The sequence below is a fragment of the Rhinolophus ferrumequinum genome, chromosome 24, assembly GCF_004115265.2.
Source record: "Rhinolophus ferrumequinum isolate MPI-CBG mRhiFer1 chromosome 24, mRhiFer1_v1.p, whole genome shotgun sequence".
Lineage (NCBI taxonomy): Eukaryota > Metazoa > Chordata > Mammalia > Chiroptera > Rhinolophidae > Rhinolophus > Rhinolophus ferrumequinum.
Genome location: NC_046307.1, coordinates 39400874 through 39416675, shown reverse-complemented (window position 1 = coordinate 39416675; position 15802 = coordinate 39400874). Strand labels below are relative to the sequence as shown.

The window sequence follows — 15802 nt, the reverse complement described above, 5'->3', positions numbered from 1 at the left end:
GGACATTTTGTCAACCCTCCTCCTTGCTGGCTGGGTTGCACAGATGTTGTGTCCCTAATCAGTGAGTCCCCGTCATAGGACTGTCACCAAGAGAGCAGATGCTGGAAGGGCCATTGGTCCTCTGGCCCAGGAGAAAATAAGTGCTCAGTGACCCAGCAATCCCTCTCCTGGGTATCTACCCAAAAAATCTGAAAACATCTACACATAAAGACACGTGTGCTCCAATGTTCATTGCAGCTTTGTTTACGGTGGCCAAGACATGGAAACAACCAAAATGTCCTTCGATAGATGAATGGATAAAGAAGTTGTGGTATATATACACAATGCAATATTATTCGGCGGTAAGAAAGATGACATAGGAACATTTGTGAAAACATGGATGGATCTGAGAGTATAATGCTAAGCGAAATAAGTCAGACAGAAAAGTAGAGAACCATATGATTTCACTGATATGTGGTATATAAACCAAAACAACAAAAGAACAAGACAAACAAATGAGAAACAAGAACTCATAGACACAGACAATAGTTTAGTGGTTACCAGAGGGTTGGGGGGGGGGTGGGAGACGAGGGTAAGGGGGATCAAATATATGGTGAAGGAGAACTGACTCCGGGTGATGAACACACAATGGGATTTATAGATGATGTAATACAGAATTGTACACCTGAAATCTATGTAACTTTACTAACAACTGTCACTCCATTAAATTAAAAAGAAAAAAAAGAAAAGAAGTGCTCAGAAGGTCAGGTGACAAGACTAGAGATGGAACAAACCGAGGCATGTGCCCAGCCCCCAGGCAAGGAGGTTTCACTCTGATGGTGAAACCCTCAGAGGGATTTTCAATAATTTGCTTGTGTTTAACTTCACAGTTTAAGGAATGTGACTATAATTGCATACACCATGACAAGCAGTAGCAATCGTGATGGTAGCACACATTTCTGAGCATTTACTGCGTGCCAGGCACTGACAGCTCATCTTCTCTAAACCTCACAGTGTCTATTGTACAGGTGAGACCTCTACGCCCATTGTACAGATTGGGAACCTGAGGCTTCCAGACATCAGTTCACCGGACCACATCACGTGGAGCGACACAAGAGCCCCCAGGCTGACAGCATCCACTCTTTACGCCCCAAAGCTGAGCTTGAAGGAGGCGAGTGCCCCACACGAAGACCTGTCGATTGCCCGAACAAGAAGGGGGAATACACGTCTAGTAGCTCACAGCCCACAGCCCAGTGCACTGCAGCCAATACAATCAAATACTGGCTTTGAGCACCGGCTGTATTCCAACCCAAAATAAAGCCCTGCCTAAGCCCGAGTGCTTCTGTGATGGAGTCAATTAAAGTAAAAACCTTCTAGATGCAGTCACTGCCATACGCTCCACATGCTCCAGGCCCCAAAGGCGTGTTTCCACAGTTTGCATTTTCCCGGGTTCAGTTAAAATAGTGCTTTCTGACAATAAAGAACCCAACATAAGAAATGTTTTGTTTTGTTTTGTTTTTTTGCCTTTTTATCTTCACAAAAGCAGGTGTGTCATTACAAAAACCTAATTAACAGCTCTTTCAAAAGAAAGGGCTGCTTGGGCTGTTTGTGGTGTTGGACTTAGCACTGAAAATTCTACTTGCACAATATTATAATTGTCACCGCCAATCCTGTCACCCTGGAAGCACTAAGTGGGGACCTCTTTGTGGAAGGCAAACAAAGTGAACCCTTTCTTAACGACGAGTAAGTAGCATAATGAAAGACAGTTCGCTCAGTGGTCTCACCCACGGGAGAGTTCCAATCCTAGTCCTGCCTTGACTAGCTTTGTGAACTTGGGCAAGTCACTTAACGCTTCAGAGCCTCAGTTGCTTCATCTGTAGAATGGGGGTTAGCAAAATCATGTCTGTCCAAGCATGTCCCAGAGAGCCTGGCACAAAATCAGTACTCATGGGCATTATTTCTATTTGATAGCTTGACATTATTTCATTGAATTAAGATGATGGATGGTGCATAGTCTTAGGGAATGGTCTGTATGTTCTCGTTCATCGTCCAGGTAAGAAGTTCACCACTTAGACCTGAGGAAGTCACTCTCCCTTCCCTCTTCCTTCCTGGGAGAAGCCCAGGTCATAAAGCTCAGAGACATGAAGAGACTATCGGCTTCAGTTCCCAGGCCTCCGTTTCCCATCTGGTCATTTCTACCTCACTGGTTTGTTGTGAATATTGACGATAGTGTTTGAAACGTCTTCCTCGGGGCCCAGCACAGTTTCTGCTCCATAAATGACTCTCTTCCTCTGGTGCCCACTACGCCATTTGTTGCTCTCTGCACTCCCAAGAGGGAGGCAGGGGGAGGGGTCCTTGTTCTCGCTGGAGCACAGAGGCAAACTGAGCTCTCTGAGGCACTCGCTGGATAAAGCTGGAACGGAAAGTCAGCCTCTGAGTTCCACTCCTGCTCTCTTTCTAATGCTTCACGTTGAGCCATCTCGTTCACTCCACAAAAATCTGCTTCCTACGTGTCAGGCTGAGGGCTGGGCTACTGCACCAGTCCAGGCGTGATTTAACGGGAGCCTGAAAGGGACGGCAGCACAGAAGGTAAGGGAGCAGCTTCTGTGCCTCCTCCTCTCATTTCCTCTCTCCAGGGTTTCACCACCCACACAGCCAGCCACATTCTGATGAAGTTAATGATCAGGCTGTCAGCTTTAAACGCCTTTAGTTCAAGGGAGAGAACCTACTTGCCAAAAAAACCACAACACAAAACACACCTGAAAAACACCTGACGAGAGGAAAATGCCAGTCGAGCTGACCCATTCCCACAGCCCGGGGTGCTCCGTCGGTAAGGCTGTTATAGTGCACCCTTTCATTCATTCTTCAAACAAGTTTATGAGCATCGATCTGTTAAGTGTGAGACGTTGTTATAGGCCAGAGGTCAGCAAACTTTTTTCCATTCATGGCAACAGTGCGAATATTGAAGGCTTTGTGGGCCATACGGTTTCTGCCGCTCCTGCTCAACGCTGTGGTTTAGGGTGGCTGTGTCCCAGAAAAACTTTACTTACGGAAATGGGGGCAGGCTGGAGTTTGCCCACCCCTGCTCTGGGCACCCGGACACAAAGAAGGAGACCGAGGCTCCCGCCTCGTGGAGGTCGGAGTCTGGACATGAAGACAGACCGGGACGGCGCACGGTGGTAAGAGGTTGGCCAGAGGCTGCAACGATAACGCTACTAGTAGTTGGTTATATGTGGAGTGCCTGCACATGCCAGGAACTTGACCTAAATCACTGACTTTTGACAGTTTGTCAATAACCTGTTGAAGTGACTTGTCTGGATCACATGGTGGTGATCAGTGGAGCCAAGACTCTGTCTGTCTGTCTGTCTATCTATCTATCTATCTACCATCCATCTGTCCATCTTAGAATTCTAATTCAGAAGTGGGATAGTTGTCTCAAGGTCAAGTTTGTTTGAACTAAGTAATGAAATTGGGTATTTTCTGACAGTTTGATTTGGCTGAGGTTTAAATGAATGGTCTTGCCATTTAGGCCGGCGGCAGACAGGTTTCAAAACTGAAAGAGCTAAATGTGCAGCTTCAAGGTTTCAAAAAGATAAGTGTTTCAAGCAAATACTTAACATACAAGAAACAGTAAGTTCCATCTTTTACAACTGTTTAACCTTATGATTTAAAAGAATCAAGGTACCAACCTAAAAATGTGCAAGGGAAAACAAAGCTTTTAAAATTAGTAGTGTGTGAGGGGGACTTTGAGTAAAACTGTTGGAAGACCCCTGCTTTCAGACACCGCCCTTCATCCAAACTCAGCTTCTCCAGGTGCTTCTTCCAAATAAATATAGGGCTCTTCTGGTGAAGGGGGAAACCTGGTGAATTGAATTCTGCCCATGTCATTGCATAAAGGGCCCAAAATAATAAAGCTGTCCTTTTGCTTTGGGGAAAGGAAATTTATTGGTAAAGGATTCGATCAGACACAATAAAGCTGTCCGATGGGCCTGGATGAAAGAGAGATGTATCAGAGAGGAACACAATCTCTTTTCACCCACATTTTCCAGGCCTCGGTTGAAAGAGGCTTTCTTCCCAGAGCTGCGGGAAGGGGTGGCAGGCTGATGCCCAGCCCAATGCTGTGCTGGGTGTTTTGCAGCAACGCTGAGTCTGCAGCCCCTTGGCCACCTTCACTCGAGGGTGGCACTCCATCCGATGTGGGGGCATGCACATCAGCAGCCACCCCACCCACGTGCTTAGGGCGCATGGCGAGAGAGTGGACTGGCCGCGGGGCTGGCCTGAGACCAGCTCAGCCAGGTTTCATCTGTGTTACTGAGCAAAGGGCTAAGGAACAACTAATTAAAACAATACTTCTCACGCTGGAGAAAAAACAATAATGACTTGAGAAGATTTTCCTGTTTTCTTTCCAAATGCAATTAGATGCCAACTACCTTTGCTGATTTCAAGCCCAAATGGCTGATGCTATTTTATCTAACTCATGATTACAAGGGCATTGGAGAGCCAACAGCAAATGTGTGGGGGAGAGAGTTGCTTTTCTAGCTCATCTAGTCCAAATGACATCTGTCCTATTTGTTTCTCCCGACCAGCTCATGGTTGGGCTGTGTGGTGGGTGTCACCGTTGGGAGGACACCAGTTGTTATTATCTGGGGACGGTGCTCCCTGTCACCACACTGTGAAGGCCCTGGCCCCAGAGGCCTCGGCACACTTCCTTCCCACAGCCCTCTGAGTCCTGTCTCCTAAGGTCAGCAGGAGTTCTGGAAGGGTCGGGCCAGGTCCTCCCCTCTGTCAGTCTCCAGCCCCTGATCCAGGAAGAATCGTTGTGGGACATTTCAAAGAATGTAAAGCATCACTTACCAGCTGTACGTGTTTGACGTCTGTCACTATCGCCTGGAAGGTGGAGTCTTCACTGCCATCCTCACTGGCTGCCCCGTTCCGAGCAGAGGTCTGGCCCATGAACCCTGCCTGACTTGGGTGGATTCACTCCACCTGGTACCTATTTATAATAATTACTGCACAGAGGTCTGTCAGTCTCTTAGCGCTGTCATAAAAAGCACAACAAACTGAGTGGCTTAACGTAGAAGTGTACTGTCCCATAACTGTGGGGACTAGGAGTCAGAGAGCACGGTGTCGGGGGGCTGGTGCCTTCTGATGGCTGGGAGGGGACTCTGTTCATGACTCTCTCCAGCTTCTGGTGGTTTGCTGGCAGTTGCATGCTTTGGTTTCTAGATGCAGCGCAGCACTTCTGTCACCTCGCATCTCTGTTTCTTTGTCCTTTTTAGGACACTAGTCACACTGGATTGGGGTGCACTGTAATGACCTCATTTTAACTTGATCACCTCTGTAAAGACCCTATTTCCTAATAAGGTCACATGCTGAGGTAGAGGGTTTCTACTTCAGCCCAACTTTTCTTAGGGGACACGTTTCAAGGCACAACAGAATCTAACAGACCTGGATACTTTCTCAGATGAACTTCCCAGCAGCCCTGTGAGGCTGGGATTAGCATCTTCACTTGACAGATGAGAAAAGGGAGGCTTTGAGAGGTGGTGTCAGCTGCCTGGAGTCCCACAGGCACGGCTGGGATTCAGACCCAGGTCTGTCCAACTCCAAGCCCGGGACTCTTTGGACAGCACTGATCTGCTGACAGCTCTTTCATGTTCTCTTTCAAGAGCTCACTGATCTGAATCGTGGTTTTTGTCTCCCCTTTTCTAATTAGTTGGACAATTTGGATAGAAGGGAATAAATTGGCAACATAAGAGGCACATCCTCTTAATCAAATGTGTTTGTTTAAAGCTGCAGGGGGAAAGCCAGCCCAGTGGAGACGCTATGGTCTTGCAGGAGAGGGGGCTGGGGCCTCAAAGCCAGATGGCAGGGGGGCTGCAAGGAGGATGGAAGAGGGTGAGGGTGGGCCCACACGGACTCCAGGGGCCCCTCCCTGCCTGGACACTGACTGGAGCAGCAAGGCCGGCTGGAACTCCAGCACTTTTCCTCTCTGAGTCTCCATTTCATCATCTATAAACAGAAATCATAACAATGATGATACCTACCACATATTCTACTGAGTGTACCAACAACTATAAACCAAGTCGTATGTCTGTTATCTAAATGACTGTACATGCCTATGAACGAATAAGAGATGAACGAATAAGTACACATATGGTAGATAATAGACTCAGATTTTCCACTGTCAGAAACAGAAGTTACAAGCAAGCAAAGAGGGAATGCTGGAATGAACCCTACCCTGTGTTTGATTTTGATAGACAGATTAGATAGATAGATAATAGATAGATAGATGACAGATAGATAGATAGATGACAGGTAGATAGATAGATGATAGGAGAGAGGGAGGTGTATCATGGTCGAGTATACATCCATCATTTTCTAGCTTTGCTCCCTCAGAGGCCTGGAAACAAGGACAGTCTGGTAGCAAAGAGCACACCTAACACCCAGGTCTTGGTTTCTAAAATCCACTCATTCCTCAATAAAAGAACCAGGCCTCCTTGGAGATGTGGTTTGGTTGTTTCTAGGACTGGGAAAGGGAAAGTGCAAGATGAGCCTGGAGCATCTTGTGCTACTACAAAGTAGGCAGTGCTCCCCTCCCCCCAAAAGTAAAAGAATAAAAGGTAGAAAGTGTCAAAAGAACACAGGCGCTAACTTGAAAGTGCCCCCGATGACAAAAGATGCAACTATTTGAGCAACAAAATAAATAATGATAGTATTTGACTATAACCCAAGAATAAGTAAATATCCATGAGTCCACACTAATATAAAGAAATGATTGAATAAGCAAATAAATAGGGAGAAGGGACAACGCTTCCTTACAAAAGAATTCCAGTGAATAAATGTAGAAAAAAATGGGGGAAATAGGAAATGACTGTTGGAACACTGCAGTAGAAATGCTGCAGGCGAGACCCACTGATAAACGCTGAAGTTCGTGTGTGTGAGTTTAAGGAGAAACAGGGATTTGCATATGCTCTAAGTACCTGCCCCCAAATGTGTACTAATTACAAAGGGGAAAAACAGTAACCTCCAGGTGAATAGAACCAGAATAAGACAAGTCAACATCCTGCAGCCCTGGTGTGATGCTTTGAGAAGGGTATGTTGCCTCTGTGCCACCATCCCCAGAAACCACGTCCTCAGTGTGACCGAAGGAAAACATCAGACATACACAAACGGAGGGACAGTCTCCACCACACCTGGCTGGCGCTCTGCGAAAGTGTCCAGAACGAGGAAGACACGGAAAGACTGAAAAACTGTCACAAATCGGAGGAGACTAAGGAGACAACTAAATGTAATGTGGGATCCTGGGACAGAAAAAGGATTTTTAGTGGAAAGCTGGTGAAATCTGAATAAAGTCTGTAGGTTAGTTATTATTTTTTTAATGCATGTAGTCTGATGCATTAAAAATTGTTTCAGGAAATGTGCTGGAGACCTCAAAGCAATAGTTTAATGTTATCACTAAAAATGGTATATTTGTGTAACTAAATATTGCAATCAAAACCCGTGGGTAGGCCTGAGGAAAACGGAGTGCGTGTGGCTTTGTGTTAGGGGCTCTGTGGAGATGACACGAGAGGTCTGGGAGGTAAACGGCGCTGCCGTGAGCTTCCTCAGAGCAGGGCAAGGCGGGCGGTTCCATGTCCTGGGGGCTTCATGGCCACAGCCTTATTTTAAGCTACAGCAACCCCAGGAGGGGCAGTGGTTAAATAATTCCAATTTATAAATGAGAAAACTGAGGCAGAGTAAGAGAGTTATTCAAGATACAGTAGCTACAATTTGTTGCTACAGGTAAGTCTTTAAATAGTATTTCACTGAATTCTTGCAGAACGTAGGTACAATTATTAGTGCCCCCCCCCCGTACCCCCCCCCACACACACACCCAGCGCAGTGCCCATCAGGGACCTCAAGCTGAAAGAGAAATTACGTCGAGTCAGCCCACAGCCTCTCGTCACCGTCCCCTTGACAGGAGACAGAATGGCAGAGACAAAGACAAAGACAGATGAAGAGAGCCTGGAGGCAGGAGCGAGCAGAGGGCGTCCCGAGAGGGGTGGCTATCTTTGGGGCAACTCCGACTAATGCCCTCTGGGCCGGGTGCTCAGAAACAGAGCCCTTCTGAGAAAAGGGCAGAAGCACATACACACCCTGCTGTGCCAGACTGAGGCTGATTCGCAGGGAATGTTGCCATGGAAACCAGCCCTTTTCCCTCCACTGCTGGGGAATACTGTTTTTCTTTCTGTAAGAGATGGTGGTGTGTGCTTCTTGGAAAACATTATTGGGGATTTGTTTCTTCTTCTACATGACTCCCCAATCTGATTAGAGCACGTCACAGAGGTGGGCGTAGGGATAAATTGATTGACTGCCGTTCTGACGGGCGGTCTTTCAGTTTTCCAGAAAAATGTACGTCTTCCTAAATATCTTCCGACCTGATCAGTGCTGGGATTACCCTCGGTGCCATCGCTGCCTCTTCCCAATTGTCTGGTTACTCGTGTCCCTCCTTCTCCCGCCCAGCCTTGACCGTGAGCGCCCGGGGAGTGTAGCCGCTTCCTGTGCCTGTTTAATCTTTGTGCCCAGCACGGCACACAGCAGGCATCACAGGAGCATTTGTGAGGAGCAGCCCTGGGCTGTCTCACGCCCACGTCTATGGTGCTGTCCGTCTTCTCTCCACCCGCCTGACGTCCTCCCACACAGGTCCAAGGCCAGAGCCTCCAGGGACCCCTGGCTGACACGCACGACACACCCCACCCTCCTCAGAACTCCTGCCCCACCATGTCCCCTGCACACCTCGCGTGAGGTTCCCAATGTGGGCGAGTAGATTAAAAAGCACAAACGCTACAAACAGAGCTCGTTCTGTGAACCAAGGAGCTGTGTTCTCCACGCTGTCCCACTTCTCCCGACCCTCGGTCAGCCAGCGATGCTCTGTGAAACCCCGTCCTCCAAAACCAGAGCTTTCCCTGACCAAACCGCCTCTGCTTAAACTCTTCTAGAACTCATCTCCCACTCCTTGGGTATGCATGGCAACGGTTAGGTAGCCTCCTTCTTTGTGAGGAGGTAGTTCTGACTCTGCTAGGAATAGCACGTGGGCCCAGGGACCCACTTAAAACAGTCCTTCTCTCCCTGACATTCTCTCTTCCTCTCGGTCACACACCCAGAACCTGTTCATTCCAGAGAAAATATAGGTTTGGGTTTATGTTTTGAGGCAATGGAGTGGCAAATCCATTTGTGACAGAATGTTTGTTTGAACATGTGTTCATTAAGTCTTTAGTTGACTTTGTATAAGAGAAAAAAATAGTGGTGTTTACATGCTGGCCACACAGAGCAGCCTGCCTCTGCGAGTGGAACGCCAGTGCAGACCCCTGCCCGGGCCTGTCCAGCTCACCGTGCCCTGAAGAGAGGCTGGAGGCCAGTGCTTTACGGGCGTGGGACAGCTGGCCCCAGGCCCCAGCTCCCCCCAAAGGGTCGGAGCCATGCTCTCTTCCTTCTCCTTCCTGTCCGCCATGCACGTCCAGTCACAAGCCCGTGCAGCAGTGAGCTTGGAGCCTCAGCCACGTCAGCCCTGGTCTCTCCCTTGAAGGCCCTGCCATCTGGGTCTGGAAGAGCTGTGAACACAAACTGTCAGCTACCAAGCAGGCTGCAGAGATGAGCAGTTAGTGCTGAACAGCACCATGGTGGAGACGCTGGTACCAAAACCTGTGGGTTGGAGTCACAGCTCGGCTGCTTCCTAGACATGTGAGTGGTCGTCAGCGGCTGCTCGGCTTGGAGCCTCCATTCCTTCATCTCCAAACAGCGCGCGGTGGTGAGGACACGATGACAGTGACGACGATGACGGGGGCACCTGCCTCCCGGAAGGTATATGAACTAAGACACACACAGCACTTAGCACGTGGCACGGGCAAGGGCATGTACGGGTTGGCTATGAACCGCGGATACTGAGTCCCAGCTGCGAATAAGCTACTTGGCTTTCGTGGTAACTGTCACTTGAGTTTCTGGGAAATGAACTTCAACCTCGAGAGCATTGCTCGGGGTTTTACAGAAGCAGTCTGGGGGCAAAGAGTCACACACAGCTGGGGTCGAACCCCAGGTCATCTGCTACAGCCCTGGGCCATGTCTTCATCCCAGCAGGTATGCTTCTTCAGCTGTCAAATGGGGGTGAATCACCCCCCCTTCCAAGGCGATGAGAGCTTTAAGTGAGCTGCTCGTGAGAAGGGTCCCACTCCCTGCCCGTCATCTTCCTCCTCCAGCTGGTGGCCAATGGCCGATTGCATTGTGCCAGCGGCAGCCTGGCCCCCTCTTTGCTTGTCTGTTTTCTGCTGGACTCCCCTCTGGACTCAAGGGCAGTGCATGTGCAGCACTCGTTGCTGAATGCCCGTGCTCGGCCCTCAGCAGGTGCTCACTGCAGGATGTTTAGGCTGCGGGGCGAGCACCCAGGTGCGTTTCTGGGTCCTTGCTTCTCACCTCAGGCATCATTTCAGGTCCCGCTACCTGAGGATGGACGGAGGCTCCCTCACAGCCCACTTCCAGCCCCAGCTTAACAGGATACTCTGCCCCCAGCCTCTTCCTGACGGGCTCACTGAGCAGAAGATAAAGAAACTTATAAAAGGACGGTCACGACTCTCAGACACATCTATCTTTATTTGTTTCCTGTCAGAAAAATTCAAAAAATTACACCAAAAAATACTTCAGCCTCTGCTACCTACTGACAAAAATACACCACAAAATTATAAAGCGCTCAGCGGGTTGGCCAGGGACAATTTGTTATTCTGCTTCGGATAACAAATGAATTACAGGCGACTTGGGGTGGAGGGAGGGTTGGGGGGAGGAAAAGTCGGGTGACAGCGTTTGGCAGGACAGTTTGAGCTGTGCTGGTCTCATCACCCAGCGTAGTGTCTGATGAGTTCAGAAACACAGCAAGCCACACACACACAAAATGCCCTTTAAATGGCCCGTCAGAGCTTCGTGGGAAACAGTAGCACGTCTCAAATAACCACCTGTGCCCAGCCAGTTCTGGCCCTGGGGGGCCTGGAGCCGACCACCCACAGAGGGGCCCTGGAGGACCTGACGTGACCCCGGGGCGGGGGTGCCGGACGCTGCCTCCTGTCAGCAGCTTCTAGAACCAGATCAGAGAGTTTGGGCAGATGTCCCCTGTCGACACATTGGAGTGGGCACAAGCCTCCTCCGGAAATGCTCTGGCTGTGTGGTAGCCCCGTCTCAGCCTCCCTGGCTGTCACCTGAGGTTCCTGGTAATGACCTTTATTGTTCTGCTCATTGTTGTGCGCACTTGGGGGAAACAAACAACCCAACAAAATTTAAAACTTAGGTGCCTGTGCTTAGAGCTTGGCCCAAGGTCACATGCCCGTCCTGCCCATCTCTTTCCCTTCCACCCCCGCCCTCTCACACACACGGGCAGTATCCAGGTGTAGATCTGGAAACACAAGAAAAGACAAAAAAGCTGCCCCGCTTCTCAGTGCTGGCTTACGCCGCACGTATCCGCAGGCCACGTGGGTCAGCCGGGAGGCCGTCCACACAAACGTGAGCCACCCCCGCAAAAACCCGCGCACTTGGCTTGTCTGCTTCGTGGGCTTACAACGTCACCAATCAGTGCTTCTCTCCAACTCCGACCTCCCCTGTTCCTCTCCAACTAAAGAGCACTCCCACCCCTGCCCCCTCCCCCACGTCGTCAGGTGTTCTGTACCTTCGGAAGCCCATGCTGAGGGTAGTTTTCTCATCTAAGAAGCCCAGAGGGTCTTCACTGCCCTTCAGTGTCTTCCAGATGCAGCCAGTTTAATCCTTTTTGTTTGTTGTTGTTGGTGGTGGTGTTCTCTGTTTCTTTCCTTTTCTGTCCTTAACTTTTCCTAACAAATAATAAGCAGCGGCTTTGAAAATATTTTACATGGAAACAGTCAACACGAAACATGCCTTTGTACATGAGCCTGGACTCGGGGACGAATCAACAATATCAAAGACAAAAAGAAATACCGATTCAGACAACTCCAGTGCACAACAGTTTTAGGGGAGACCCCCGCCCGCCCGCCCGCCCGCCCCGCGCCCACACCCCGGGAGCACAGCGTTGTCTGGCACTGGAGCTCGGCTTAGCCACGGGCCCCCCTCGCCCCCCTCCTCTGGCGGTGGGTGGGCCTCTAGTGGCCCTGGCTCTTGGGCGGCTTGGGCTCATGGATGACGGCGGCCGCCGACACCAGGGCCCGATGGCCCGGGCCGTGCTCTGCTTGGCCACACTGTAGTGGCTGATGACCGTGTAGAAGCGGCTCCTGGAGCTGGGGTCCTGGGACGAGTAGTAAGCATACAGGGAGGCCGGGATACAGCGTTGTGCTGGGGAAGAGAGGCACAGAGTCAGGGGTGGCTCCCAGACTGCTTCCACCCCGCCATGGGACAACGGCCACCCCATCGGGGGCCACGGCCAGAAGGCAAGTGACAGCACCTGGCCTGGGCCTGGCACTCAGGAGGCCTCCCAAGCATCACCACTGTCATCGTCACCAAGGCTGACAGGTCCGCGAGACACGCTGGAGAGACAAACCTGACGCGACAGTCATTCAAGAGCGACCACGGGCGCCTCCTGTCTGTGTGGCCGCACCGGACACTGTTGGTGGCCCGCAGGCTGCCCCTCACCTGGTTGACCCCCCCCGCTGCTTCCCTGGGCCACGGTCCGCAGCCAGAAACGGTTTATCTTACTGCCTTGATCTTATATGTGTATCCGCCCTCCATCAAAAGCCTTGGTCCCTCACAATATTGACATAATTGCGTATTTGCTCTGTCCTACACTATGTACGTAGCCAAGGGTCACAACAACACCAATATCACGACTAACGGACTAACTAGTGAACTTGAAGTTCTCTCCACAGCTGTCTGTGGCCTTCGAATGTGTTCCGCTGAAGGCGTACAGTCCTGCTCTGCAGTTGTTTGAAACATTTAGTCCTTTGTAAGTTTATGTCCCCGCTTGATAGAGGGCTAGGGTCTTTGGCTCATTTGGTTTTAATGTTCAGGAATTACTTTGTCTTATTTAAGGCATATCAAATGTTTACAAATGTCAAGGAGAAATATATACAAGACATGCCGGGGAGCCCGGTTCCTCAGACGTCCCCTCCACTCTGCTCCCTCCCTTCCACCCCACCCCATTCTCTTCCCTGTTTAATTTTTCCTTCCGGAACTTCTTTCTGAAAATACAATTGAATGTGCTGTACCCCTCACGCCCTCGTCCTCACACACAGGCAGTGCCTGTTTCCCTCCGTTTTATCCTGACGGTAGATATTGCACGTCCGTGTCTGGACACCTTCCTCCCTCATTTTCACAGTTGCATGGAGTCCAGTGTGTGGATACGTCACTGTTATTCAACTGTCCTCTGTGGTAGTCGTCAGCAACCTTTCAGAACCTCAGCTTCATACTAAGAACGGCGTCTTAGGAAGTCACATAGCAGACCGGAAGGTCATGTGTTTTCAATGGGGGTATTCTACATTTGATACCCTCCCTTTGGAACGTTACTTGATGTCTTAACGAAACACTTTCCATCTCCATTTCCTCAGCTGTAAAGTGGGAGGAAGGAAATGGAGTTTTCGGAATGGCCATGCAGCTCCCTTGAGGGAACGGCTATGAAATGTCTAACAGAGGGTTATGGCCTCTGATAGGTTCTCAGTAAAGGGTGATTTTTACATATTAATGTCATCCGCTTTAGCTCTGAAGCAAATTCTAACATCTGCTGAGAGCCCATTCTCTAAAAGGTCCTTTGCTGACTGAGTCTACTTAAATTCTCTCCGTAAGGTCCCACAAAAGCCTGTGGGGTGGGCATTCTCAGCACTCATTTTGCAGGTGAGAAAACTGAGGCTTGGAGGCAGAGACACGCAGACAATTTCAGTTCTTCAAAGGATGGAGCAGTCAGAGTGAGAGTCAGGACTGGGGGAGACCAGCTCAGAAGCATCTGTTCCCTGTCTTCACCACCATGCGGGGCAGAGCTTTCTGAAGATGGAGCAGCATGTCTCGAAAGACGGTGACTGTCCCTCACTGTGGACGTGCAGTCCCTCTGGTGAGTGCCACCCTGCAGACTGAGTCCTTCATGAAATCTTGAAAACCCTGTGCCAGGCACACATTACATTTTAAACAGTCTGCAGGGAGGCTGCCATACCCAGAGTTTGGACGCCAATGAGAAGACAACATTGATAAACTCTCTAATTGAAGGTGACAGTTACCTGGGGCCACTCACCTGCCAGAAGGCCCTTACCTTATAGACAAACCCCTCTGGGCAGCTGTGGTCGTAGGTGAAGGCTTTGTAAACCACCAGGAACACGATGCAGGCGAGGAAAGCAAGGGCCAGGCTGACGAGGATGGTGACCTGGAGGAAAACAGAAACTGAGAGTCACCCAGCCTCACCTTCTTGCCTCGGTCCACACGCGCAGCCTCGAATCCGGAGCCAGCAGGCAGTCTGGTGTGTCAGAGAGAGTGGGGGGTACCGGGGGCCCCAAACTGACCTGTCTCAGCTCTGTCATAAGGTGCACTGTGACCTTGAGCAAACCACCTGTACTCTTTTGGCCGGATACTTTCTGAGGCGCCTTTTTGGCCCAGTTGTGTGATTTTCCCCTCATTTACTTTTCCTGTTAACTGTGTGTGGGGGGGGTGGGGGAGGGGTGGGGGGGTGGTGATCAGTAAGCCCATCAGAACGGCACTTCCAGAACTCCCGCCTTCCATCGCCACCACCCGATGCCAGCACCGGATTCCAACCTCAGATATCAGCTGCTCATTCCCCTCCACTCGGCCGTCCCATTGGCACCTTAGACACATTGCCAACCCAAACCGCTCTCCTCCCCCCAGACCTGGTCCCCTGCATTGATCCACATCTCAGGAAATGTCAGTTCCACCTTTGCAGTCACGCAGGCCCCAGGTCTTGAAGTCATTCTTGACTCTCTCTTCTCTCACATCCTACATCCAATCGACCAGCAGCAGCGATCATCTCTGCCTTCAAACACATCCACACTCTGACCGCTTCTTGCCACCCTCAGTCACCCCCACCCTGGCCCACGCAATCATCACCTCCCCTGCAGTTTCGCAACAGCCTTCCAACTGACCCCTACAGTGTATTCACACGCGGCGGCCAGAGAGGCCCTTTCAAAGCCTAAGTCAAGGCGCGGCACACCTCTGCTCCAAAGCATCGAATGGTATTCAAATTGCTTAGTGAAAACCCAGCTCCTAACCATGACCTACACACAAGCTTTCAAAAAAAAAATAATAATAATACAGCACCAACAAACCTGGGAAAACGATGAGGATTTGTCAGAAGGAGTAGTAGATGGCTGACTCCGTCGGTACCCTGAGGCTTGCTCTGGCCCACCCATCGCCTGTGTACAAAGTGGTAGGGAACTAACTCCCACGACATTGGGTATCTATTGTTATATAACCAGTATTGTTTTTTTTTGCATGTTATTTTAGAAAGCTGGTGCCTTTTGAGTCCATTGGCCTAGAAATACGGCAGAAATTCCTCTTATGGAGACAAGGTTTCTTTTGATTCAGAAAACAAAACAAAACCCAACTTTGGGGGGGGCCCCACCCCAGGTCCTCACCACCCAGGGTGCGATATATACAGACAGAAAGGTATGGGAGGCTACATTGGTCCAAACACACAGAGTGGTTTGTTGCCAGCTTTAAATATAGGATAGGGTGGATTCTGAGAAGGCAAAGAGGGAGAAGGATGCGGGGAAGGTGTCTGTCCCAATCCCACGGGCAGGCGCTGTCTGCGAGCATGGGTCTTAGGACAGCGTGCCGTTGTGATCTAACAAGAAATGTGTACATTTGGTCCTTGTTCCCATTTCCCGGCACAGAGCTCCTAAAACCC

At 50.1% G+C, this 15802-nt stretch overlaps 1 protein-coding gene across 1 annotated transcript in view; it reads right to left on the bottom strand.

Moving 5' to 3' along the window:
• Positions 1 to 10582: 10582 nt before the first annotated feature.
• NSG2 (neuronal vesicle trafficking associated 2) overlaps positions 10583 to 15802 on the bottom strand; it is a 45511-nt gene continuing 40291 nt past the window's right edge. The window contains 4 exon segments of the mRNA XM_033096049.1: positions 10583 to 12163; positions 12166 to 12297; positions 12448 to 12502; positions 14198 to 14308. Coding sequence (XP_032951940.1) covers positions 12108 to 12163; positions 12166 to 12297; positions 12448 to 12502; positions 14198 to 14308 — 354 coding nt within the window. The 3' untranslated portion in view covers positions 10583 to 12107.